Source organism: Protopterus annectens, chromosome 3.part0 (genome assembly GCF_019279795.1).
Source record: "Protopterus annectens isolate FY-2018-M chromosome 3.part0, PAN1.0, whole genome shotgun sequence".
In the NCBI taxonomy this organism is placed as follows: domain Eukaryota; kingdom Metazoa; phylum Chordata; order Ceratodontiformes; family Protopteridae; genus Protopterus; species Protopterus annectens.
Genome location: NC_056731.1, coordinates 394,823,679 through 394,850,757, shown reverse-complemented (window position 1 = coordinate 394,850,757; position 27,079 = coordinate 394,823,679). Strand labels below are relative to the sequence as shown.

Here is a 27,079-nt window from a genome sequence, read left to right as displayed (position 1 = left end):
GCCAGGCTGAAGGGGCTTCTCAGGTGGCTGTTCTCCCTCCCTTCCTAAGGTGGTTAGGCCCTCCCTTCTGTTTCCAAGGCTTTGAGGGGCAGGCGAGGTTTAACTTCAGTGGGTGTCTCTCCTAGTTCTTCAGGATCTTTGCCTAAGAAACATATGCTTAAAATGGCAGAAGATTTGATTACTATGATTAGGGGTTCTATGCCCCCTCCTGATAAGAGGCCTAGGGTGGAACCTGAGCTTGAGAGTTTTGAGCAGTGTTCGGAGGCTTCTGAGTCTTATCCTCCTTATTCTGATTCTGATGTGGATGATTCTACTCCTCTCCTCCTAAGGATTTTTCTTTTCAGAGACTCTTCATTCCATGAGGAACATTTTAAATGGGAAGGACAAGGTTTCACTCATTCCAGGAGGAGGCTTAGGGAATTTTGTTTTACCCCAGCATAGGCCTTTAGCTATACCTCCTGTTCTGGATGTGGTGGAAGATGTTTTTGCAGAGGCTTCCCTGAACCCTGATTCTTTGCCTCCTGCCCCAGTTAAACCGGACAGGTATTATAGGGTGCCTGAAGCTCATAAGTATCTTTTAAGAGTCCTAGGGCAGACCCAGAAACTGTTTCTCAGGGGCCTAAAGGTGTTAAGGCTTCTGTTGTTAAAAATCCTGTTCCTCCTGATAAAGAGGCAAGGGCTTTGGATAGATGGGGAAAGAAAGTGTATACTTCTTCCACTTTAGCCATGAGGGCTTTGAATTGCCAGTTCCACATGTTAAAATATCAAAATTATCTCCTTAATTGCAGTCTAAGGTGGATGGGAAGGTATTGAGGAGTTGCAGGATTTAGTTCATGTGTCTGAACAGGTGGGTAAGCATTCCTTGCAATGTGGTTTTGATGCTGTGCAGGCCTCTTCGAGGGTGGCTGCCACTGGTTCTGTTCTAGGCACGCCTGGCTGAGGGATCAGAATTTAGCTGAGCATGTTAAGACAAGGATTTTGGATGCTCCGTTACAGTCTGATGTGTTGTTTGGTTCTGTGGAAGCAGTTTTAAAGAAAATGGAGGACAAGGCTAAGTCTATGCAGACTGTTAAAGATTTTTGCAGGTTCAGCCCCGAAGTTTAGTAGAAATTGGCCTACTAAGGGATGGACATATCCTTCTTATGATTCCCAGTCTAGGGGTAGGTCTAGCCGTGGTAGGGGCAGAGCTCAAGGTTCTTTTAGGCCTAGAACAGGGAGTTCACCTGCTCAATCTTCTGGTGAGGGCAGGGGTCAGCCAACAGACCCAATGACCTGCCTTTTCAGCTGCCAGTGCTTTCGTCTGGCAGCACCTTTGGGAGGAAGGCTGGCACTTTTCAAAGAAAATTGGAGTTTAATTACCCAGGACAGATGGGTATTGGATATCATTCACCACGGTTACAGGTTTTATTTCCATACCTTGCCTCCTTTCAAAGGCATGCCAGACATTCCTCCTCTACAAAGAAAAGAGGCTCACAAGCAAATTTCTCTGTTACTCCAAATAGGGGCCATTCAGCCGGTTCCTGTGCCAGAAAGGGGCCTAGGATTTTATTCTCGCCTGTTCCTAGTACCAAAGAACGTGGAGACCAATTTTGGATTTATCTATCCTCAATACTTATCTGGACATACTCAAGTTCAAAACGTTGGCGTTACAACAGCTTTTACCTCTACTGGGCAAAGATCACTGGATAGTAACTTTAGATCTCAAGGAGGCTTACCTTCATGTGCCTATCAGACTAAGTTGCAGGAAGTATCTAATTCCCATTATCAGTTCTCTGCATTGCCCTTTGGCTTATCTACTGCGCCCAGAGTATTCACAAAGTTCTGGCTCCAGTGATAGCTTACTTCAGGCTAAAAGGAATACAAATCTATCCTTACTTGGACGACTGCCTGATTCTGGCTCAAGAAAAGGAAGACCTTTTACAGTATTTGGAATATGTGATAGCAGTGCTAAGATGCCTGGGGTATTCTGTGAACGAAATAAAGTCCAGTCTAGTACCCTCTCAAGACATGTGCTTTCTGGGTGTAAGACTGAATACAGCAACCCAGATGGCCTTTTTAACCCCGGACAAACAAAAGAATCTTTCCCTGTACTTCCATCAACTATCTCTTCAGTCCGGGCTGACTGCAAGGACAGTCCTTCAAGCCTTAGGGTTCATGGCATCTTGTATTCTGGTGCTTCCCAATGCCAAACTGCATATCAAAATGTATGGACACAGCACTGCCAGGATTTGGACACTGTCATTCAAATAATACCTGCTTGGGAGCTCATCTGAATGGAAAGTGGATACAAGACAAGTGGCCTGCCAGACTACAGCATCTACATATCAACATGAAGGAGATGTTAGCAGTCCAGTTTGCATTAATGGCTTTCAAGGAGTTACTTCTTCCAGGGCAGGTGTTGATTCTAACAGACAACACAACTGTCATGTGGTACATCAACAAACAAGGGAACACATTCTTATCCTCTATGCAGGCAAGCAATGATTTTATGGCAGCTTGCAACTAACTCTTCAGGCAAGGTTTCTGCCGGAGCACAGAACTCCTTAGCAGATGTGTTAAGCAGGCAAATCATGGATCCCAGTGGAAACTGGATCTTCATGTATTTCGGAAATTGTCAGTGTCATGGGGAACTCCAGACATAGATCTGTTCGCTTCTCCACTAAACCACCAGCTGCCAAAGTTTTGCACAAAAAGGTTTCATCACACAGCTTGGAAAGTGGATGCTCTTTCTTTCAGTTGGAAAAATCTTCATGTGTATGCCTTTCCACCTCTGCCTCTTCTTCCCACAGGTACTCCTAAAGGTCAGACAAGACAAGCCAAGGATGATTTTAATAGCATTACTGAGGAGTAAGCCTCCATGGCCTTTACCTTTGATTCCACACCTATTGTCTCAGAGGGACGGTCATCTACTCAATGTCAAGCTTCACTCTCTTCATCTGACAGCCTGGCATATCCTGTTTTGAAACACAGCAGGTCTCAACTTCCTCAACAAGTTTTGAATGTGATTATGGAAGCCAGAAGACCTAGTACAAGGAAAGTGTACTCAGAAAAATGGAAGAGATTTTTATTTTGGAGTGCAGCAAAGGATTTGGAGGTTTCTGAGCCTAATTTGAGTGCGGCTCTTCAATATCTTACTGAGTTATTGGACAAAGGTTTGTCTTTCTCTTCCATTAAGATTCATGCTGCAGCAATTTCAGCTCACTATGATTGTGACCCACCATTGTTTTCTCATCCTTTGTTCAAGCAATTTCTTAGTGGGACAAAGAATAAGAGCTCCTACTCCTGCTTGGGATCTCAATTTTGTGTTGGAGAAACTTACTCTACAACCTTTTGAGCCCTACTGCTGAATTGAAATACTTGTCATGGAAGACTGCTTTTTGTTGGCCATTACTTCTGCAAGAAGGGTTTCTGAATTGCAGGCCCTTATGGCGGTTGAGCCTTTTGATTTTCCATAAGGACAGGGTATCACTAATCCTTCCTTTATGCCTAAGGTGGTTTCTAGTGTGGCTTTAAACCAGACTATTCATTTGCCTACTTTTATGCAGATCCCCAAAATAAGGGGGAAAAGATTTTGCACACTTTAGATGTACACAGGCAGTTGCGTTATTATTTAAGCAGGACTAAGGATTTTAGGCAGTCTCAGCAGTTGTTTGTTTCTTTTGCTTTGAGTTCTCCAAAACAAACTATTTCTAAGTGGATTGGGTTTTGCATTTCATTTAGCTGGGATTAGGCCTCATTCTTCCTCTCTACTCTAAATCCAGGGCTGGTTTCTATTTTGCAGGGCATGTTGACAGCTCCTGCTTCCTTATGATTTGCCAGCCTCCCTTACCTCTGCTTTGGGATTCTACCCAAGTGTTAGGACTGCAGCAATGTGGTATGAAGAACATAGTACAGTTTTGTACCTACCATAAATGTAGATGTTCAAGATCCACATTGCTGCTCCCTCCTTCCCTCTGTGTTTAGGTTGTACCTTTGTAAATTTGTATATATTGTATATATATATTGGGTACAAGAGTGTTTGGTGTTTTGGTTTTGGCCTTATCTTTTTCTTCTGACATCTGGGGCAAGAAAGACTGAGGATATGGCGTCGTGGGACAGCGGACTACCCAAGTGTTAGGACTGCAGCAATGTGGATCTTCGAACATCTACATTTATGGTAGGTACAAAACTGTACTTTTATATTTTTCTGAGATGTTCGCAGTAGTCACGTGCTTATACCATACCCTTTATTTAAACTAGCAGTTTAGGTTTAGCTAGTGTTGCCATTATTTATTTATTATGGAGAGGAAGTATAGCATGTGCCTTAGGTCAACTGCAAAAATCAGACAGACAAGACAGACTTGCATTCTCTGTATGCTGTCCTGTTTTGTGTTTAGTTTATGTTACATGTCTGAGTGCTGTGGATAGTGCAGCTGTCTTCCATTTTTCACTTATTCCAGGCATGTGTAAAGTTATGTAAATTTACACTCGCAACATTTCCTTGCGGGGTCCTGATATACTTTTTCCTAGTGTTGTGCTTAAGTCTTCCCCTTGTTTTGCCAAGCATATGCCACTTCTGTCCCCATTCATTGTTTTGTCACCCTCCTGCTCCATGATGATATGGTGCACCTGTATCATTTATGTCCATTTTCTTCTCATTTATGGCAGTTTGCATTCCCCGTGCTGTGTTAGTCTGTCTCTATACTTCATGTCCCTTTTTCTGTTTACTATCGCTGTAACCATCCATTGCATTTTGCCAGCCATGTAGTCTCCCTGGTCTTATACTTGCCTGCAAAACTGCACAGAATGTCCAGATGAGTCTACAGCAGCATCTGGTGTAGTGAGAATTTGTAGAGCAGCGTGTGTATTGAGAATTTGCAGAGCTGCATCTGTAAGGACAGTACCCCTCCATGATAGTGTACTTTCAGGTTTCTCTTGGCTTTATTTCCAGTGCCTTGTTGCATTGAAGGTGGTTAAACTGCCATCATTTTTGTTCACTTGGTGTCTTCATGCTAACACATAAGCTATTCCCACTGTTCCAGTCATCTAAGTACATAACTTTGCAGTTTTTGTTAAATCTTAGCTGCATTTTGGCCATATTACAAGTTTTAAAAGATTACACTGAAGGCTGGCTGACACATTATGTACTTTCTTTCCATTGTTTTCATTGAGCCTTGTGTATCCAGTAGTGATTGGCTACTTATCAGATTTCACCTCCCCCAACACACACACACACACACACACACACACACACACACACACACACACACACACACACACACAAGTTGCTGGCTGCCTACTATCATCTGACTAGTTCCCGTTCTACAACAGTAATTTTGGTCCCAGACTTTATTTTACCCAGCTTGCTATTGGAGTCGGAAAAGTCACGCTTGGGATATTTCCGAGAACTAAACATAACTCGCAAATTAACATCCTTAACTGCAAATTCACAAACGTAAAAGACTCAGCACAGCTCCTCGTGGTGTCCTGCAGAGTTCTACAAGCAGCAGAGAGTGAAAGAGTGACTTTCCTGGATTTTTAAGTATTTTTTTCTGGCTTTCGCTTTAATTACTGCATCTCGACTAAACAGCTCTGCATATTGTTTTTACTGTACCTGTGTAGATTTTAAACTGTTAGCACTTTAAAAAGTTATTTTTGTTTAATTTAACTGTTAGGCTAACACACTCAAGTGCGCTAGCCGTTTTATAGCATTTACTGTTTGCTACTGTATCTTTTTCTTCTGTCTCTGTAAAAAAAAGAAAAAAAAACAAAAAAATATCCTTGTTTTCCTGCTTTTCTGAACTAGAATAGTCCAGTCTTCAGATTTTGCTAATCTCTGGGCTTTGTCTTAGTTCTTGTGCTATCCATATCCTTATTTGGATAAGAGGAAGCTTCTTTGTTCACCAGTGGGAGTGGGGAGCACTGAGCAACCTATTTGTCCCTAGAGGAGTGGTTCCAGCCCAGCAACTTGTAGTTTATTGGCCATTTTGGGTCAATTCCTGGCTCTTTTCAACCCCTGCTATAAAGCCCATTTTTGCGCGCTTTTTCACTTGTAAAAGACTCAGCACAGCTCCTCGTGGTGTCCTGCAGAGTTCTACAAGCAGCAGAGAGTGAAAGAGTGACTTTCCTGGATTTTTAAGTATTTTTTCTGGCTTTCGCTTTAATTACTGCATCTCGACTGCATTTAAGCCTAAAAAACAGCTCTGCATATTGTTTTACTGTACCTGTGTAGATTTTAAACTGTTAGCACTTTAAAAAGTTATTTTTGTTTAATTTAACTGTTAGGCTAACACACTCAAGTGTGCTAGCCATTTTATAACATTTACTGTTTGCTACTGTATCTTTTTCTTCTGTCTGTAAAAAAAAAAAGAAAAAAAAAAAAAAAAATATCCTTGTTTTCCCGCTTTTCTGAACGAGAATAGTCCAGTCTTCAGATTTTGCTGATCTCTGGGCTTTGTCTTAGTTCCTGTGCTATCCATATCCTTATTTGGATAAGAGGAAGCTTCTTTGTTCACCAGTGGGAGTGGGGAGCACTGAGCAACCTATTTGTCCCTAGAGGAGTGGTTCCAGCCCAACAACTTGTAGTTTATTGGCCATTTTGGGTCAATTCCTGGCTCTTTTCAACCCCCTGCTATAAAGCCCGTTTTTGCGCGCTTTAGCGCAAAGTTGCTCATAGAGCAGCATCGGGCAGCGCCGGTTAATCAAGTTTAAAGTATTTCCGGCTCCGTAAAGTCTGCTCTTCAGTTTTTCCCTTAGAACTGCTCTACTTGCAATCTAAACAGCCTATACTCTATCTGAAAAGCTCAGCACTTGCTCCTAAAGCATTTTTTATACAGGTAAAGCACTCTTAAACAAAAGAAAGTACTTCATTCACCTAAATTCCCTTGAGTACCCATTTCCCTATAGGTCCTTTCTGACTCAGTTACACAGCAATCTTTTTCACTATTTCTAGCATGTCGAAGGGTCAGTTGCTGGCGTCCTCTCCTGTTCAGCTGGTGCCTCATGTGCACAGACAACCCTCTCCTCCTCCCAACAAATACAAATATATGCGTGAGATGCAACTATATAGCCAAACTGGAGGCTGAGCTCTCTCAATTCAGTACTGGCAAGACCAGTCAGGAGGAGAAGGTAACCACACACACCACAAACCCAGTCTCACATAGAACTATCACAACTGCAAACCAAACACATAAACACACAAAAACATACTCAGAGGCGCTGATTAAAAATCTACCAAAACAACAGAGGCCTCCAAAGCAGACACCCAAGCAACCGCCACCTCAAGACATAGCACATGCAACACATAGTTCACAAAATCAGTGTGCTAAACAGTCACAGCCCTTAAGGCCAAACAACATGCCAGACACACTTGTAATAGGTGACTCCATAGTCAGACACACTGACATCCCGCTCACCAGACTGAACAAGGAAAAGGTCACAGTAAGCTGCCTGTTGGGAGCTAGAATCCGCCACATAACACAAGCACTCAGGTCACTCCACAGCAAGTACAAATATTACTCAGTCATTGTACATGCCGGTGTGAACGACCTGAGACGTACCTCCCTGGACTACATGAAAAGAAACATAGAGGAGCTCTCTGATTATGTAGCCCAGGCCGGTATGACCCTGACCCTGACCCTGAGCAGCATCTTACCCTCACCAAGAATGATGCCACAGTACAAAGACAAAGTGATCAGTTTTAACAATTGGCTTAATTACTGGTATCATTCTAAGGGGATCCAATGTCTGTCTGCTTCGGATGACATGCTTGACAAGCCACGCTGCCCAAGGGATGGCTTGCACCTGTCACCCTGGGCTTCCGGATATTGGCAAAGGCTCTTGCCACCCCCATAGTGCCTTTTTAGGCAAGGCTCAAATGACAAACCTACCTCCCTAGAAAACACAAATGGAAAAAAACTAAGGGTAATGCTGCTCAATGCCAGAAGTCTAAACCTCAAGATGCACGCCCTCGAAGCCCTCCTCAGTATGGAGAACATTGATGTCTGTGCAGTGACTGAAACCTGGTTCAAGGCTCCTGAGAGCACCCCAGCACTATCAGGTTTTACCTCATATCATGCTTTCCGGCCCCAAAACTTGGACCGAACCACAAAAGGAGGGGGAGTATCCATATTCATCAAAGATACCCACACCTCCAAGTTAGTGACAACGCACGAAGCATCGGAGACCATCCAGGTGCAACTAACCATAGGCAAAACTGCCTTACAGTTTGTAGCATGCTACAGACCACTCTCTCAAATGCAGGAACCCCACACAGCCTTCCTGAAGACACTGGAGAGTATGAATGTCTCTCCAAATACCATCATATTGGGAGACTTCAACTACCCGAACATAGACTGGGAACATTACTCAAGCCCCAACACCCTAGCCCAAAGGTTCCTAGAATTCATAAACTCAAATGTGATGGAACAACTAGTCACTATTCCCACAGGAGGAGACAATATACTAGACCTGATCATCAAAAACATGGGGACAAAATGCTCCACACCGGAAGTATATCCGTCTTTGGTAAGATCAGACCATAAATTAATCTCACTGGAAATCCACATCCCGCCCCCACCCCCTGCACAAAAGACCACAGTGAAGAACTTCTCAAAAGCCCACTTCACACTTCTTAAGACTGAAGTGGTATCCTTCAAGGCCCCTGGGCCAGTGGAAACCACAACCCACACTGCTGAATCCTTTACAAATGCCTTCTACGGGCACCTTCAAGAATGCATGGATCATGCAATCCCAAATAAAACCAAGACCCATTCCCACAAAGGCAGGCGCCCGGTCTGGTGGACCCCAGCCATAAACAAACTTTACAACAGGAGGAGGAAGCTACTACATGACAGAGCAAAATCCCTAAAAGGGAAGGCATCTCTGATCAGTACTAGCAAAAAACTACGATCACTCATAAAATCATCCAAGGCCAACTTTGAGAGAAAATCAAAAGACACAAAAGACAATCACAAGGCCTTCTTTAGCTATGTTAGAAACCTGGGTGGAAACTCCCAGATATGCTCAGAGTTAGTCCAAAATGACACAAAATACACTGAACCCACTGACATTGCCAACTTTCTGGCAGACCGGTTCAGTGCAAATTTCTCCTCCCCCTCCCCACCCCCAAAAGAAGAAATAACCATCCCAGCAGAGTGTAGCCTCCCTAACATCTCAGATGCCCAGGTGAGAGCCGCCCTCTCTAAAGCTAAAAACACAGCATCAATTGGACCAGACGGTGTCCCGGGCTGTGTGCTACATGAACTCCAAGAGGAACTAAACCCACACACAAGGCTGCTGTTTAATCTTAACCTTACTACAGGATACGTACCCAAAGAGTGGCGTACGGCAACAGTGGTCCCACTTCACAAAGGCGGTGCTTCTATGGACCCTGGAAATTACCGCCCCATAAGCTTGACGAGCCTGGTCTGCAAAGCTATGGAGAGGATCATTATGGAACTCGTAAACAAAGACATTGGGGACCTACAGACATTGGATCCTACCCAATTTGGCTTTGTCAAGGGCAGATCCTGCCTTTTGAACTTGGTCGACTTTTTTTGAAACAGTCACAAAGGCCATTGATGAGGGTAAGGCAATTCACACAGCCTACCTTGACCTTGCAAAAGCCTTTGACACAATACCCCACTAGGGCATCATAGACAAACTCACCAGCTTAAATGTAAACCCATATGTCACAAGATGGGTTGCAAACTGGCTCAAGGACAGAACCCACAGGGTCAGAGTTGCTGGAGCTATGTCAGACTCTAAGCCAGTCACAAGCGATGTCCCACAGGGCTCAGTCCTGGGCCCCCTCTTGTTCGGCATTTATTTTTCCGAGGTACAGGCAAACATAGGAGGATTGTGGCTGACAAAGTTGTAGATGACTGCAAACTGGGCGCCATAATTGATACTCCAGCAGACACAAACATCCTTCAGAGAGGCCTCATAGAAACGGATAATTGGTGCCAGAGCCATGGCCTTAAGCTGGGCGCCAAAAATGTATAGTCATACCCTTTGGGAAAAGCAAGGGAAAAATTACCCTATGGAATATTTTTTTTTTTTTTTTTTTTTTTTTTTTTTTTTTTTTTTTTTTTTTTTTTTTTTTTTTTTTTTTTTTTTTTTTTTTTTTTTTTTTTTTTTTTTTTTTTTTTTTTTTTTTTTTTTTTTTTTTTTTTTTTTTTTTTTTTTTTTTTTTTTTTTTTTTTTTTTTTTTTTTTTTTTTTTTTTTTTTTTTCTTTTTTTTTTTTTTTGTTTTTCTTTTTTTGTTTTTGTTTTTTTTGGTTTTTTTTAAAAAAATCAGAAAAAACTTTTTTTTACCCAAAAAAAAGGAAAAAAGCCCCCCAAAAAAAGGGGTTTAGTAAAGGGGAGGGCAGGTTTTTTAAAAAAGGAAAAGGCCCCTTTTTAATTTTTTTCCCAATTTTCAAAAAATTAAGGGGGGGGGCCAAAAAACCCTCCACCCCCAAAAAAAAACTTAGGGGTTAAGTCTGTGATGCCACAGCCTCACTTGGTATGTATTCAGCTGTTGTATTATTGCATGGACAAACCTGACAATGTCAAAAACAACAATACTGTGACAAGAAGATTGCAAGCCAGGAATGCTGAAGACCATAATGAGAAAATATATCAAATACCAAATCTTCTTACCTGTATGAACTCGAGAACAACTGACAAAATGGGTCCAGAACGGGCTGGCAGGGCAAGTCCAGTTGTTCATTTGTGGTCTTTGGCATTCCTGGCTTGCAACCTTCTTGTTGCGATATTGCTGTTTTCAGCAATGTCAGGTTCAACAATACAGTAGTACACCATATTTTGCTGTATTTGCAGTTTCAGCGTTAACATTCTGGGGACAGCTGATGTGGTACTTGCACATACATCTGGCACTCAGTTTGTCCACCAAACTTCAGTTAATCACAGTATAAGTGTTTTATGCAACTATCCCTAGAAACTAGTTTACTTTGTCAAGTTCCTATAAAGTGCAGAAAAGATCAAGATGATTTTGTATCCCTACTCCTGTAGTATAGTATTTATTGTATTATTCTTTAGATCAAATCGCAGATCGTTTTAAACGCTACACTGAATGAGTATATGGAAGATCTTGTTTCCTTTTTTTGTAGACATATGTATAACTGATGTAAAGGTGTATACCTAACTTTGATTTTGTTTGATTGCTTGAGTGATTCATTAACTCCTGAAAAGATGTTACATGAGCCAGCCTTGTGAAGTTGAGGCAGTGTGTCTACCTTTGCCATTGGCAACTCTTGCTTAGGAATGAACTAAGGCTGCCAGGAGGGATGGCTGGACGGATGTGGTAAGATAAAGTGGCCAACTGCCAGCTCTCCTGTGCCAGGAGTAGGTGGAGGGGGAATACCCTGTAACTGAATGATCTCTGGTATAGATCAGAAATCTCACAGGAGAGCTCAGGGTTTAGTAAGGAGGCAGTGAGGATGCCCTTATGCCATTGCATTAGCCACCTCCACAGCTAGGGTAATTGACCATCTGCCCTAAGTATGATGGCTCCTATGTTTCACACTCTTTCTTTGTTCCATCATTCATTCCGCTGGTCTAATAAGTACCATTAAGATCAACTTCCTGAGGAGTCGTGGGACCTACCCAGAAAAATGTCACATCCACGGTACATGGAAAGGGGTACTTGGGAGATTCAGGGATGGTCGAGCACAGAAGCTGGGAGAAGTGATTTGAAGCTTTGTGAAGTAAGGACTGGGTCAGGGAAGGGAGCCAATAATAGTTGTTGTTGTGTCTTTCGGCTTTTCCCGGTTAGGGGTCGCCACAGCGGAACTCCGGTCCGCTAATGATTGGCAGTAGATTTTTACGTGCTGGCTTGCCGGGCCTAACGCACAACCTTCAACAAAGGGACGCCCGTTCACGCATGTCGCTACACAGAAGACGCTCTAACTGAGAATCGACCGGGCAAGGGAGCCAATAATAGTAAATAAAAAAGAAAAAGGTACTACATGTATGATTTCTCATTTGTTTGAGAATCTGAAATTGCTAGAGCTGTTCATTGGATCTTTCTATAAGCAGCACCTTTTAGACATTTTAGCCTCGGAACTGGTAATAGAAGTAGGTATTGTTGAAGCTTAGTGGCATTTTTGCTAAGCATGGGCCCATGGCAGCAAGTTTAAATCTGCTTGGTTCATCTAGTTAAGGGATGGCATGTTGAAGGGGAAGAGGTAGACAGAAACATGAAAAGAGACATGAATGCAGTTTAGTCAGGTATAGTCACTTGTTATCCTGTTTACTATTCCCTGTCATGACAGATTTGTAGTGTTTAACTAGTGGCTTCCCCCATCTTAATGTGATGATTTTTTTTCCCATCAGGTTGAATACTCCTATCCTCCTCTAATGCCCGAAGAAGGTCATGACAGCCATAGCTTACCAGAAGAGTGGAAGTACTTGCCTTTCCTAGCTCTTCCAGATGGTGCCCACAACTACCAGGAAGGTAATAAAAATGTATTCATAACCATGATATTGTGATCAAGTGGATGGAACACTAGCTAACTTGCCAGATTATAAAGCCATAATTAAGGGACTTCTTTGCCATCTGACAGAGAAAAGGATGTTAGTAGTGTGGTCTTAGAAGATGCCAGGCACATTGTTGCCACCTCAGGTCTCCTCTGAAAAGAGGCTACTAGCTTAATGAAACTAACCTGATCAACAAAAAGATAAATAAGTAAATAAAATCAAGCAAGACCTTTTTGTAAAAAAATTGAATTTTTAATAAATGTGACTTTTAGTTATTTAATAGTACTATCAGCTGTCAAGCTGTCCACATATTTTGTTAGTGATAGATGTTCTATAATTGAGAAGCTTTTTCAGTGTAGTGTTTGTACAGGATTGCTTCTAGACTGCTGTTCTGTACTGTGGTTTTATTTGTGTTTTTTCAAGAAGGGTTATTAATGTCATCTTGAAAAGCTACATCTCTTCCTCAGTAGTAGTTCTTAGGTTCATAGATTAGTACTAGGCTAACTGCCCTTGTGGGCCATTTTAAGCCTAGCCAATTAACCCATGTGAAAATCAAACCCTGCACCCTCTGTCTATAAGGCAAATATCTTAACCATTATGCCAACCTCCCTACGACACTAATGCCCCAGGCACCTGATTCCTGGGTGAAGATCTCCCTGGTGCCACTCATGCTGATAGTTTTACCACTATTGGTGCCCATAGAGTTAGTAAGGCAGTAGTCTGTTCCATTTATGTCTGTCCTGCTGATGGCAACTGTCTGTAGCCATTCTTACAACTGTAAATGGTTGCCTCTTAGTATCCCCAGTATATGCAGGAGTTTTCCTTACCCCTTCCTGCTTATTACTAGGAAGTGTATCAGTTTCAGCCAAGTTTAATATAACAGTCAAACAGTATTCTCCCTATATTGTTCAGTTCTGGAAGTCTACCAAATGTCTTCCTTCTCCTGTGCCTTTTTATTTTAGAAAAGGCAGCGAGGAGCTTCCAGATCCCAGGATATTGTGTGTGTGCAAAAATACCTAAACCAGACCTTAAATGTTTCTACTCTGGCTTTGAAGAGAAATGCCATCTTTCTCACAGACATCAGCAGCCTGTTCCCTGGAAAGGGAAGTGTGGACTTTGGACCAGCTAGCGAAATGAGTATCCACATCTTCCATGCTGTCTGTGAAGGGATTGAATTGTTTAACATCTATGTTGACCTTTCATGAAGAGGTATTACAGTCTTTGGGCAGCATGTCTGACAGCAAGCTCAACGAAACGCTCAAAACCTGACTAATATGACTTCCAGTATACCAACAAACTAGTAGCTAAAAATAACTCCTCCCTGTGAAGGAAACAAAAAGTCAACATTTTAATGAAGTTCAGTATAATTCAGTTTCTTGACAACATGCATGAGGTCCACTAAAATTTCTAAATGGAAAAACAGAAAAGTAGAGGAGAAATATTCAAATAGAGAAGAAACAGAAAACAAGGAGTAGTGAGGCATTGTGGTTGAGACGTACCCAGACAATGCAATACAACATGCTGCTGATAAAATGGCTGGGACATCACGAGCAACAAGACTGATAAGATGCGCACAAAAATCTTCAGCATAGGTAGCACTCTAATAAAATATATTGCTACGAACAACAAAAGAAAGGAATTAGAAGAGGCACTGAACAGGCACTTGGCTGAAACTGAAGAGAGCAATATAAAGAAAAAGTTACTGAACACAAAGTGATTCAAGAACAAATAAAAAATCATTTAAACTGGAAATCTGCCCATATAGAAAAAACTTAAGATTCATGGCAGTTGCTGAAAACCTGCAAGGAGATCATGCAATATATTATTATGAAGAAGATTGGCGTTTGTGTTCAAGATATTCATTTGGACAGAGCACAAAGGATATGAGTACCTGGTACCTTAGCTAAAAAGACAACCTAGATCCATTTTAGTAGTGGTACAGATGTATTAAAAAAGCAAATCCTGTCTAAGCTTATTTGGAATAGAAGTCTTGTTAATAATAGATGAGAAGAGAATATATGTGGACCATGATTTAGTGCCAACCAGTCAGAAAAGAAACCAACTAATTCCCTCCTTAAGAAGATGTCCAAAAATGAAGCTAAAGTTCAAATTACAGTACCTAGCAATATTAAGTTTTCTTTGCCTCAGGAGCAAAAACATATATGTGGATCCCAACCAAGTTGTGGAAGATTTACTAAAAATCCAGGAGGAAGCCAAAGAGAATTAAATAATGAAAGTCCTACAGAGACTTGGGCTACGGCTAGCAGATGTGTACATCAGAAATATCTACTCACGACAGATTACAAGGTGAGCCTTTTCCTGCCTTCAAAACGAAGATTCAAGATGGAATGGTGCAGTAAGATCAAAGCCTGGTGCTGAATGGGACTGAACAACAGGAAGGTTGAACTCCAAATGTTGCAGGACTGCAGTTTAAAAACAAGATTGGAAGGACCTTTTTGGGATCTTGGAACATGTATTGTCAGTTTAATGGGACTACCAGACGTTGTTGATTAGTTAAAATTGAGTATTGTTGTAAAATCTGCAGTATATATGATAAAATTGGTTATGCTGCAACTGCACGGTTATTCTAAGATGGAAACTGATAAGGTATTAATGTACAGTAGAGTCGATTATCCAAACTAATTGGGACATAGGGTAGTTCAGATAATCAACTGTTCGGATAATCAAACCTATATTGAGCTGGATAAAAAACTTCTAAAGTCTTGTTTTTTCTGCACATAGAGAATACACTTTTTAACCATTCAGCAATTCCAGTGGACAATAAAGAATATTTTTCATACATGAGCGGGCTACAGACTCAAAAAACACGCACAAGCGAATACGTAGAACATTTACATATTCAGACTTTATGATTTTTCCTACCCAAAAACTTTGGAAGGCTGCATTTGGATAATTGACTCTACTGTATGATGAAAAGAGGTAGACATGTTAAAATCTGAAAAATAATGGACTATATTTGTTTAACATAAAAATATATATTGTACAGCTTCTAAACAGAGATTGTGCCTAGATCTAGGGATGTCATTGTCCCCTTTACTCAGCCCTCATTAGGCCATTCATTGACTGTAAGGCTCCCTTTGGTTTGCATCTGTCCAGACACATGCAACATCTGAAATACACACGAGGCCTAAACAACATGTCCTACGTTGACTGACTCAAAGCCCTGTCACTGTAATCGGTATCCTACAGACTATCCTACAGACTGCTATGAGGTGATCTATGTCTGACATACAATGCGCGTGTGTGTGTATAAAACTATCCATATGTAAAAAAAAAAAATATATATATATATATATATATATATATATATATATATATGTTTGTGTCTTTCGGCTTTTTCCCGGTTAGGGGTCGCCACAGCGGAACTCCGGTCCACTAATGATTGGTAGAAGATTTTTACGTGCCGAGTTACCAGCTCTGACACACAACCTTCAACGAAGGTACGCCCCTTCACGCATGTTTCCACACAGAAGATGCTTTAGCTGAGAATCGAACGGACAACGTCTTGCTGTGAGTCGACAACGCTACCACAGCACCACCACCGCAGTATGTGCATATATATATATATATATATATATATATATGTGTGTGTGTGTGTGTGTGTGTGTGTTTGTGTGTGTATATATATCTATATGTGTGTGTGTATTACACACGAACACATATACGTGTATGATATGTGCATACATATATTTATTGCTTTAAGATAAGAAGTATACGAAATGTTGACCTATCTAGTTAAGAATAATGCACAGATAATTTAGTTACAGCAAACACATTTAACTATGGATAAGCATAAAGCCAAATATATCTAAGAGTATGCTTACAAAATCACAGGGGGTAATGCAGTTAAATCAGGTTAATGAGTGAATGAGAAGAAAGTGAAGAAGCAGCAAATTGATTAAGGACATTAAAATGGCATCAAGGTGTCATGTTTAAAATCTTCTAGATCAGGAAAATATCACATTTTTCCCCTGAAGGCATACATGCAGTTAGCTAAGGCATACTTCTCTCTCAGCAGGAATACAGGTCTGCCTTTTGGCTTCTGCCTCCAAAGCTACTAATTATGAAAATAAAGCAGTGGAGATTGATGACTGCAAGCCACAGCCAACAACATCTGTTGGTTTGCCACCCTAGCCCCCCTCCATGTTAGTACATCACTTGCTAAAACACACTAACTCCCAGTCTCCCACAGGATAAAGCTGCTGTTAATCTCGTTTGTTTATTTACAGTTTGGTAACCGGGTAGGTGGACTGGTCCAGAGACCATTTTCAGTCATGGCCAAGGCTCCGATATAATAAACAATGCAAGTAAAATTAAGTTATACACTTCATGATAGATTGTTAGATTTACAGATTAGTTGAAAAACTTGAGAAAGTTCACATGCAGTTACTGTAGAGTTCTATAAAGCAGATTGTTATACATTTCTAATAAGGTAACATTAGGTGTTATCAATTTACTTGGGTTGCAATACTTCTTAAAGGTTTAAATTGAATTTCCGTACGGAAAAACTGAAATGGAAGTGAGGAAAAAGAGATTGCAGACATAAGCCTAGAGACTGAGAATAGAGTGTAGGAGTAAGAAGATTTAAATGACAGAGGAAAACATTTGAGAGACTGTGAACGTTGTTAGAATTGTAAGCATTTTCAAGAGTTTTTCCCTTGTCCCTAAAGCAAGAAACTTCCGTGAAGAGGTGCTCAGAAAATGGCTTTAACTTGGTAAGAATATCTTGATGCCTTGTTTCATCTGGTAGTTTATTCTAAAGAGGTGGGCCTGTTTGTGTTGCATTTTATTAGTTGTTTCTGGGCATTCCTTAGGGAGTAGAACTGTTCCCTGATTGGGAGTTTTCTTTTCAGTAGGGGCAGTAGCCATAGGTTCATAGGTAGGTAGGTACTAGGGTGTTGGCCCTAAGGCCTATATAAGCCTAGCCAAAAAGGTACCCTGGCTTTCACCACCCAAGAAAATTATTTTCCTGTGCCCCTGTCTAGCAGAACCACAGAGGTGATCTCCGGGGTGAATTTCCTATTTCCCATCCAGTCAAGATTTTTCTTGAAGATTTCTAATGAGGAGCTTTGTTTGATATAGATAGGTAGTTTGTTCCAGCGTATGGGAAGTCTCTGGGACAGGAATCTATCCCTCCAGCATGTTCTGTTTGTTGTGATGACAAGATTTAGGTCCCTAGAGCGTGTAGCTCGGAGGGACTGGGATTTCTTTAAGTGGAGCATGTCCAACAGCTCTGGGCTTGACATAGCTTTGTAATTTTTTTATATAGTAAGGTATGTAGAAGATAAGTAGACCTTTCAGTAGTGGGTGTCCAGTTTAGGTCGGTTGCAAGTTTGCAGTGGTATACGTTGATGTCAGCAAGCTGGGAAATTCTGGGAATGATGTTCTCATTGACTTTGTAGTTTTTGAGTGTTATAAGCAGAGTGTAAACTCAGTACAGGATGACAGTATTGTAGTCTAGACAAGAAGACATTTCTTGCCAGTGAATTTTAAGCAGTAGAAGATAGTAAATGAGATATCCTATGACAGAGGTTTAGGTGTGATAGGGCTTTATTAAAGATCTTGTCAATGTACTAATTTTATGCTTAATGTGGAGTGAAGGATTATGTTTAAGTATATGTACTGTATTATAAAATAAATAATATGGTTGTTATTGCCTGAGATAGTGAGGGCAGGAGTTCGAGAGACTCTGTGAGAAAAGGAAAAAGTATAACGTTTTTTTTTTTTTTTTTTTTTTTTTTTGTGATTATTCATTTATTTATTTGCAGTTTGTTTGCCAGGATAGTCCATTGGGCCACAAGGAGCCCATTTTCAATGGAGTCCTGGTGAGAAAAGCTCCAGAAAAATACAAATACATAGTACACATTGCAAATATACGTTACAGATTATCTCATAGGAATACAAAGTAAATATGATAAGAAAAGGTTAACAATGACAGAATACATCAGTATAGTTCATTAAACAGCAGTAAAAAACACTTTTGTAAAAAATAAAAAAGGTAGCATAGTTGGTCGAGTAGTTAGAAATAGTTAGAGCTGTGGAACTGTAGGAGGCAGTGATGGTGTGTTTAGTCCTAGGAGAGTAGGAAGTGGTATTAGAAGGATTAGGTAGGATGGGAACAGGAGTACTTCCATTGTGAAGTTAGGTGTGAGTGCAGCAAGGTTTTAAATGAGAGACTGCTGGTGATGTGGATAGGAGATGGTAGAGAATTCCAGAGGCGTGCAAGAGAGGAGGACATTAGGTGATTCCCAGCTGGACGTGTGGGTTTCTGCCGTTCAATTAGTTTTTGGGAATTAGATCTTAGAAGTTGTTCTGGTTCATGCATTTCAAAGGTAGTGGCTAGGGAGGGACAAAGAGATGGGCTGTAAATGAGTTTGTGTGCTTGGATGGGTTTGGTATAAGTGAGGAGGTTAGGTAGCTTAAGCCAGTTTAGTTGGTGAAGAGAATTACAATGGTGAGAAATGGCTCTGTGACCTGCCGCAAATTTTGAGAGTTTTGTTTTGAAGGAGGATTGCAGGTTGGTGAGGATAGATGCACCATATAGGAGGGATGGGATGAGATAAGTATTTGCTAGTATGAGCCTAGTGGAAGGAGAGATATAATGATTATGGTGGTGTAGCATTACCGAGTTTTTTGTGGGGTTTTTTGATATTTACTTGCAAATGTTCGTCAAATTTTAGTTGATCATCTGTAAGTACTCCTAGTAGTGTAGTGTCAGAGACTATTTCTAGGGGAGTATTGTTTTTGCTGGTGATTATGAATGAGTGTTTATCTAGGGACTAGGGAGGAGGTTTTGGAGGCGGTGAATAACGTAAGTTTAGTTTTGGTTGCATTAAGAGCCAGATCGTTGTCTAGCATTCACTGCTCAGTAGAGGAGAGGGCACTTTGGGTAAGCTTAGAGTGGGGATAAAAGGGGAGGAGCAGATAATGGTAGAATCTTCGGCATATGGATGAGGCTGGAGTTTGGAATGGCTTGGTAGAAGTCGTTAATGAATATATTGAATAGTAGGGGGCCTAAAATGGAACCTTGGGGGACACCTGTGGGAGTATTAAGGAAGGGTGAAGTGGCTTTATTCCTTTTGACTGCTTATTGTCTGGTTGTGAGGTAGCTGGAGAACCACTTGGTACAGGAAGGAGATAGGTTTAGTTTGGAGAGCTTATTAAGAAGCAGGCTGTGGGAAATGGTGTCAAACTTCTTGGAGAGGTCGAGGAGAAGCGTGGACATGAAATGGCCAGAATTGCGGGCTTTGTTAATTGTTTCAAGGAAGGGGAGGAGGCAGTGGAGATGCTGTGACCGGGTCTGAATCCATGCTGTGTGGAGGTAAGAAGCTGGTTATTGATGAGATAGGGTAAGAGTTGTTGGTGGATACATTTTTCAAGAAGCTTAGAAATAGGGGATAAGATAGCAATAGGGCGGAAGTTTGGAATGTCATTATTATTGCCTCCTGTATGCAGAGAAATAATAAAGGCTTTCTTCCAGAGTTGGGGGACCTAGCTTTCTGAGATAGACTGGTTAATTAGTATGCTGACAGGGAGAGGAATGGCTTCTGTGGCCTCTTTTAGGAGGTAGGAGGGAATTTCATCAGGGGCATTGGAACCAGGTTTTAATTTTAGGAGAAGTTTTTTATGGTGGATATAGAGATGGGGTTAATAGAGAAGGGTGGAGGCTGGGGGAAAAGGATGCTAGTGGAAGAAGGGATGGGTGCAGGCTGAGGAGGGGTCATAGAGGTATTGATGAAGAATGATGTTTGCTTGCTTATGGACTCTATGAAGAAAGAGTTAAATTGGGTGGCTAAGTCCATGTCAGACATCCAAGTTAGGGCAAGGGTTTTCTTTTTTTCCTGGGTTGAGGAGAGATGAGATTCCTTTCCAAAATAGTTTGGGATTGGTGTTGTGGTTGGTTTAGAGTGGAGAAATAGGCTTTATGGTCTGAGGTAATAAGTTTTTTTTACTTTATTTCATAGTGTTTTATATTCATTAAGGGTGATAATGGTTTTATTTTTATGGTAACATGTCCAGGCTTTGTCACGGAGTTGCATAATAGCTAAGGTGTTTTTGGTTAACCAGAGTACAGGGTTACTTTTTGTACATTTTGTTTTTAGAGAGGCAAAGGAGTTGAGCAGGTTTGTGAAAGTAGGAGAGAGCATTATCTAGGGGAAGAATCTTTAATGGGTTCCAGTTTGTTGAGCAGGTTTGTGAAAGTAGGAGAGAGTATTATCTAGGGGAAGAATCTTTAATGGGTTCCAGTTTGTGTTTTTAGTGCATTTGAGGAGGTTTCAGAATTGAAGTTCTTTAGGCAGCGATTGGAAATATAGTTGAGTCATTTATCTACTGCATTTGTTTACTGGGTGCCATTGAAGCTTTGGAAGCTGGCAGGCAGTTGTATCCTGCAAGGCTAATGAAACAGTGAGCATTTGAACATCTATTGTTGTGGTAAGTTTACTTACACAACTGTACTCTTTCAACTCTTCCAGTCTTCCACAGTCCTTAAAGTGATTACAAACAACACCACAATGGTATCGTACATAAACAAACCAATGTGTGTGTGTGGGGGGGTCCATATCTTACCCTCTGCGCAGACTTGCCATGGTAGGCTGGGATATAGCATTTCAGCACAGTCTTACTCTGTAGGCATCTTACATCCTGTTGGAGCTAAATTTTGTACAGACAAGCTGAGCAGGACCAGGACAGACCCTTATTAATGGAAACTGAATCAGGGTGCCTTCCAGGAATAGATCCAGCTGTGGAAAACACCTCAGGTAGATGTGTTCTCCTCCATTCACAACAAACAACTGGCAAAATTCTACTCGGTGATTCTTTGCAAGCATAATTTTTCGGGTATTAGAATGTCATTTTGTCTTGATAAATGTGCAAAAGCAACCTTTAAAGCAAGAAAACTTGCAGCACCAGGAAAACATCAGTTTAGGACAAGAATGTGATATAGAAGAACTTGAGCAAAAGGGAGTATATACATATTTGGTAATTGATGAGGGATCAGCAATAAAACATGAACAAATGTGAATAAAACTTAGTAAAGAATACTTTAGAAGACTTAAATTAATCCTAAAAACAGCACTGACATCTAGGAACAAAATCCAAGCTATAAACCAATTTGCTCTTCCTGTCCTAACTTACAGTTTTGGATTGATTGGCCCCAAAACGTGTTGGATAAATTAAGATATTAAAACAAGAAGGATGCTTCATGCTCTCCAAATGATCTATAAAAATCAGTGCATACCAAGATTATATAGTCTCTGTTCCAAAGGAGGTATGGGCCTCCTTGAAATTGATTACATGTATAGATCTGCAGTTGTGGGACTCCACACATATCTGCTGACCTCACTGACCTCACAATTCCCAAACGTTGTGAAAATTTTGAAATACGAGGAGAATAAATCTAAGATGACTTCTCTGCTTAATCTAGCAGAAACATATCTGAGTCGAGCAGGAATAGAAATCAAACCAGAAGTAGATGAAAATCGGGCAGCAACTGAATGAGCCAAAAAACAAAAGAAAGAATATAAGGTGAAGGACCAGATGAAAAGACAAGAAATGTGGAAAATGCATAAATATAGTTGCAAGTATGGAAAACTTCTGGAAAAACCTCAGGTTGATCAGGAACGAACGCAGGAATGGTTAAGGAGAGGTGAATTCAAACCAAGAGATGAAAGGTTAATATTGGCGGCCCAAGATAGGAGGCTACGTACACTGTGGTTTACAAAGTCCAATGAACATGAGAGAAACAGACAAATGTAGGTTTTGTAAAACCAAATTGGAAACAGTCGCACACCTTGTTGCTGTTTGTGACATACTAATGGCAGAAGGACTTGTATACTGAAAGGCATAATAATGTGCCAAGACTGCTGCACTGGGGATTGTGCAAACATTATGGTATTGAAGTGGCTGAAAAATACTGGAAATGTAAGCCACAAAGCATCATAGACAATTATGATCTACATCACCTGGGATCACCCATTACCAACAGTTCAAAAGATAGATGCTAGAAAACCGGATATAGTGGTCCAAGAAAAGGCAAAAGTAGCATTCATCATTGAAATCGCCACACCCAGTGACTACAGTGTCCGGCGTTCAGAGAGACACAAAGTTATAAAATATCAGGATTTGCAAGCAGAAACGAGAGCAATGTGTTGGAAAGATACCCAGATAGTACCAATAATAGTAGGAGCAACAGGTCTTATAAAAAAAAAAAAAAAAGTCTACAATCATATTTAGATATGCTATCAATACATGTAACTCTATACGAATTGCAGGAGTCATGAGTGGGCATGTTGCGGGTGCTGCGTAGAGCACGTTTGGCTGATATCAAAGAGCGAAACAATACTAATTCCGTAGAACTTTAATCATGCTTTTACTTAGGAATGGGGTCCATTCTTGTCATGGTATTAGAAACCCAAAAAATTTGGAGAAATTAAAAAGGGTCAGGTAGAATCTGACAGAGGATACCACTGCACTGGTGCAATCTCCCCAACCACATAAAACAAAATCATCCCATATTTAAGTGCAAGTTAGATCTATGGATGGGAAACAGAAAATTTATCCCAAGGCTGCGCGTGTACCACTGATGGACAGTGGCAGCACCTAAATGCTTTATCATATGCATGGGACCCCTCAAATTATCTGTAGTACAATTCCATTTATTCTCATTGGGGGTAATATATAATTATTGAACACGGGATCGGTAAGGCCAATCTCTAACGAAATGGGATAGGTTAATTCAAACACAAAAAAAAGGAACTTGGCTAAGCTTAAAATGACCTGCATGGGCAGCTAGCCTAGTACTTACCTATGAACTATAAGGTATACTTGTTGACCATTTCAGCATGCTTGCTCATATATCAACCCCTTTCAATGCATTCCCATGTTAAAATGTTTTTGAAAGAGGTGTTGCATACCAGGCTTCTTAGAAATCAGGTGGCTACTCTTTGGGATCTTAGCTTTATTATGGAAAGATTATCTCTATTTGAACCAGCTCATCATGCTGATTTGTGGTTCTTAATATGGAAAGCAGTTCTGCTGATTGTTCTCACTTCTGCAAGAAGCATATCTGAATTGCAGGCTCTTAGGGTGGGGTCAACCTTGTGCCTTTCTCCACAAAGAGAGGGTTTCTTAAGAAGCAATCCTTCTTTTATGCCTAAAGTGGTATCCAGGTTTACTTTGAGTCAAGCTATCCATCTCTTTTCCTTCTTTCCAGAGCCTAAAAGTGGAGAAAAAAGATTCCCCATACTCTTGATGTCCAGAAGTAATGCATATATAATGTTGGCAGAACTAAAATTTTCAGAAACTGTAAAAAGTTATTAATTTCTTATGAAGATAAGAAAAAAAGGACAAACTGTGTCATTACAGACCATCTCCAAATGGATGTTCTTCGTGTTTCACTGTTGAAGTCATCACATTTGGGTTATCTGCTTGCAGTAGCCCTCAGTTTGCCTGATTAACAAAGTCTTGGGTCCTGCATCAGTTGCTATCTCTTCTTCCATGACATCAGGTAGTCAGGGGTATAAAACATGCAGCCAACACCATTACATCAGTCTTTCTTGCTGTGCGGTGCCCGAAGCAGAAGCATCTTGCAAGCGCCGGTCGGCCGACTCCTGAAATTTTCGTTTTCAAGTTTCAGAACCGAATTCTTCAACCTAAAGCTAAGTACCCGTTGGGGAAAAGTTTTCTTGCTCTAAACCGATGTCAGTAAAAGTAAATAATTGAATTTCTTGTGGAAAGTAAATACCTCATAAAGATTTTCATTCGTACCGTATTCCTTGCCTAGGCCCTGACCACGACATAACTCGCTGTCAGTTTTGTGCCTTATTTAAACAACAAACTATCCGTCATTGGTATATTTTCACTTCTAAATATTTTGGTGCGCGGTTCATTTATCCAGATATGTCTTCGGTAAGCCATCCGACTACCGACATTCTGAAAAAACACAAACATAAACATATAGACAGGCCACCCAGTTCCAAAGCTGACGCTTCTCCTAAGCCAGTCGCCAGTTTGCCGGTACTCAGTGAGGTGCTTTTGCAGCCCCTGATACCTGCTACTTCAGATTCGCAGGCCTCTACTGAGACCCGTGAGATACTTCAACTGTGGAACCTGTGGATTTCTCTACCTTGGATGGGTCCAGAGACGCTGTGCAGGCACCGTCTTCTGAGGGTGTATTCAGGCCTACTGACTTTCATATTAAACTGACGCCATCTTCTTCTTCAAGGCATAAAACTGGAACCATGCCTAGAAAACTGACGCCCAGACCTCATGGTCAGGCCTCTATGCCTAAAAAACAAAGAAAATGGCTGAAGACCATATTATTTTAATCAGGGGAAGCCAACCTTCCCCCCTCTAAGAGACCTAGGACTCTGTTTGCTTATGATACTTCTGACCAGGATTCTGACCAGGATTCTGAAATTTCTGTTTCCTCTGATGACCAGGATTTACCCTTATCTACCTATGAGGATTCTGATGCTGAGGATTCTATTCCCTGTGCCCCCCCCCCCCCACTCCTGCCCCAGCACAGGCCTTTAGCTATCCCTCCTGTACTAGACATTGTTGATGATGCCTTTTCGGAATCTAGCTTGGCCCCTGACTCTTTACCTCCTGCTCCCAGAAAACCTGATAGATATTACAGGGTTCTTGACTCTCACAAGTTCCGAGACCATTTCACAGGGACCCAAGGGCATTAAAGCTACTACTGCCCAAAATCCTACCCCCCTCTGATAGAGACTCCAGGGCGCTGGATAGATGAGGTAAGAAGGTATACACTTCTGTAACCTTGGCCATTAGGGCCTTAAACTGCCAGTTTCATATGTTAACGTATCAGCAGCATGTTGTTGGATTGCTTAAACAGAAAATGATGTTGATTACTGATTGTGCTGAAAATAAGTATTTACAGGATTTAGGTTGGAAAACATACTTTGCAGTGTGGTTTTGATTCACCAGAGGCATCTTGCAGGGCTGCTGTCACTGGTTCTGTACTTAGAAGGCATGCTTGGCTTAAGGAGCAATCCTTGCCAGATCATGTTAAAGCTAAATTACTGGATGCTCCCTTAAATCTGCCTTTTTGGCAGCAAGACAGAAGAAGTTCTTAAAAGATGGAAGAAAAAGCTAAATCTATGCAAACTGGTAAAGATTTCTTACAAGTACAACCTCCAAGATGTAGTCTGCATTGGCCCTCAAGAATTGGTCCTTTCCTGCCTCTTCCAGGCCTTTTCAGTCCAAATCCAGATCCAGCAGAGCACCCAGGCTTCAGTCCCAGGGTACGCACAGGACTAAGCAGTGGGAGGCCTCCCACTTACAAATCTGGGAGTAGTAAAACTCCCCCTTATGGTAAACTGTCTCAATGGCTTAACTTTAAAACTTCTAAGTACTTGTCAACTGACTGCCCCTTTGGGGGGAAAGATTGCTCTACATGCAAAAAACTGGGAACTTGTTACCCAGGGCAAATGGGTTTTAAATATAGTTTCCCAAGGGTACAGATTTCACTTCCACACATTACCAACCCCAAATGGTTGGCCAGATCTACCCCCAAATCAGTGGGGTGAGGCTCAAAAGCAAGTACTCTGTCTCTTAAGCATAAAGGCTATTTAAACTGTACCAGAAGAGGAAAAGGGACAATGTTTCTACTCAAGAATTTTCCTAGTACCCAGAAAAGACAGTTCATGGCGTCCTATCCTGGACCTGCCTACTTTAAACACCTTTGTGGTGATTCCAAAATTCAAGATGCTAACTCTTCACCAGTTGCTTCCTATGCTAGGCAAAGATGCCCGGTTGGCAACACTCGATTTAAAGGAAGCATACCTGCACATCCCAATCAGGAAGTCTTGCAGAAGATACCTACGCTTCAAAGCAGGCTACATGCACTATCAGTTCTCTGCACTGCCCTTTGACTTATCTGCTGTGCCCAGGGTATTCACAAAGTGCCTAGCTCCAGTCATTGCATTTTGCAGGCAAAGAAATATTCAAATATGCCCATACCTGGACGATTGTCTAATTCAGGCAGAAAGCCAGGACATACTTTTGAATCATCTGGCCTTTGTACAAAGGGTGCTAACTTGTCTGGGGTACAGCATAAACAAAAAGAAATCTCACCTGGTACCCTGTCAACAAATCATATTCCTGGGAGCAAGCTTGAATACAACTTCCCAGATGGCTTTCCTCACGCCAGAGAAACAAATTCATTTGGCAATCTACTTCAAACTAGTGGTCACAAAAACCCTGCTATCTGCAAGGCAAATACTACAAGCCTTTGGGGTTCATGACCTCCTGCATTCTTCTAATTCCATATGCAAGACTGCATATGAGGAAACTACAGTGATATCTAAAAAGCTTATGGTGTCAACAGTCTCAGGAACTAGAAGCAATGTTTCCTATCATACCTTGCCTACGGTTAGAGTTCCTTTGGTGGGCAGAGGTCTGCCACCAAAACAAGGGACTGTCATTTACTCTACCCCCTGCCGTCCAAATCCTAACAGATGCATCAGACTATGCATGGGGGCTCACCTGGCAGGGTAGTGCATTCAGGGCAAATGGAACCCAAGTCAAATGTACCTGCATATCAATCAAAAAGAAATGTTAGCTGTACAGAATG

The 27,079-nt window shown here is 41.3% G+C and overlaps 1 protein-coding gene across 1 annotated transcript in view; it reads left to right on the top strand.

Moving 5' to 3' along the window:
* Window positions 1–27,079, top strand: part of AVL9 (AVL9 cell migration associated) — a 1,171,768-nt gene that overhangs the window by 334,963 nt on the left and 809,726 nt on the right. The window contains exon 2 of the mRNA XM_044064846.1: window positions 12,319–12,439. Within this exon, the coding sequence (XP_043920781.1) occupies window positions 12,319–12,439 (121 nt within the window). The remainder of the gene's footprint in view (window positions 1–12,318; window positions 12,440–27,079) is intronic.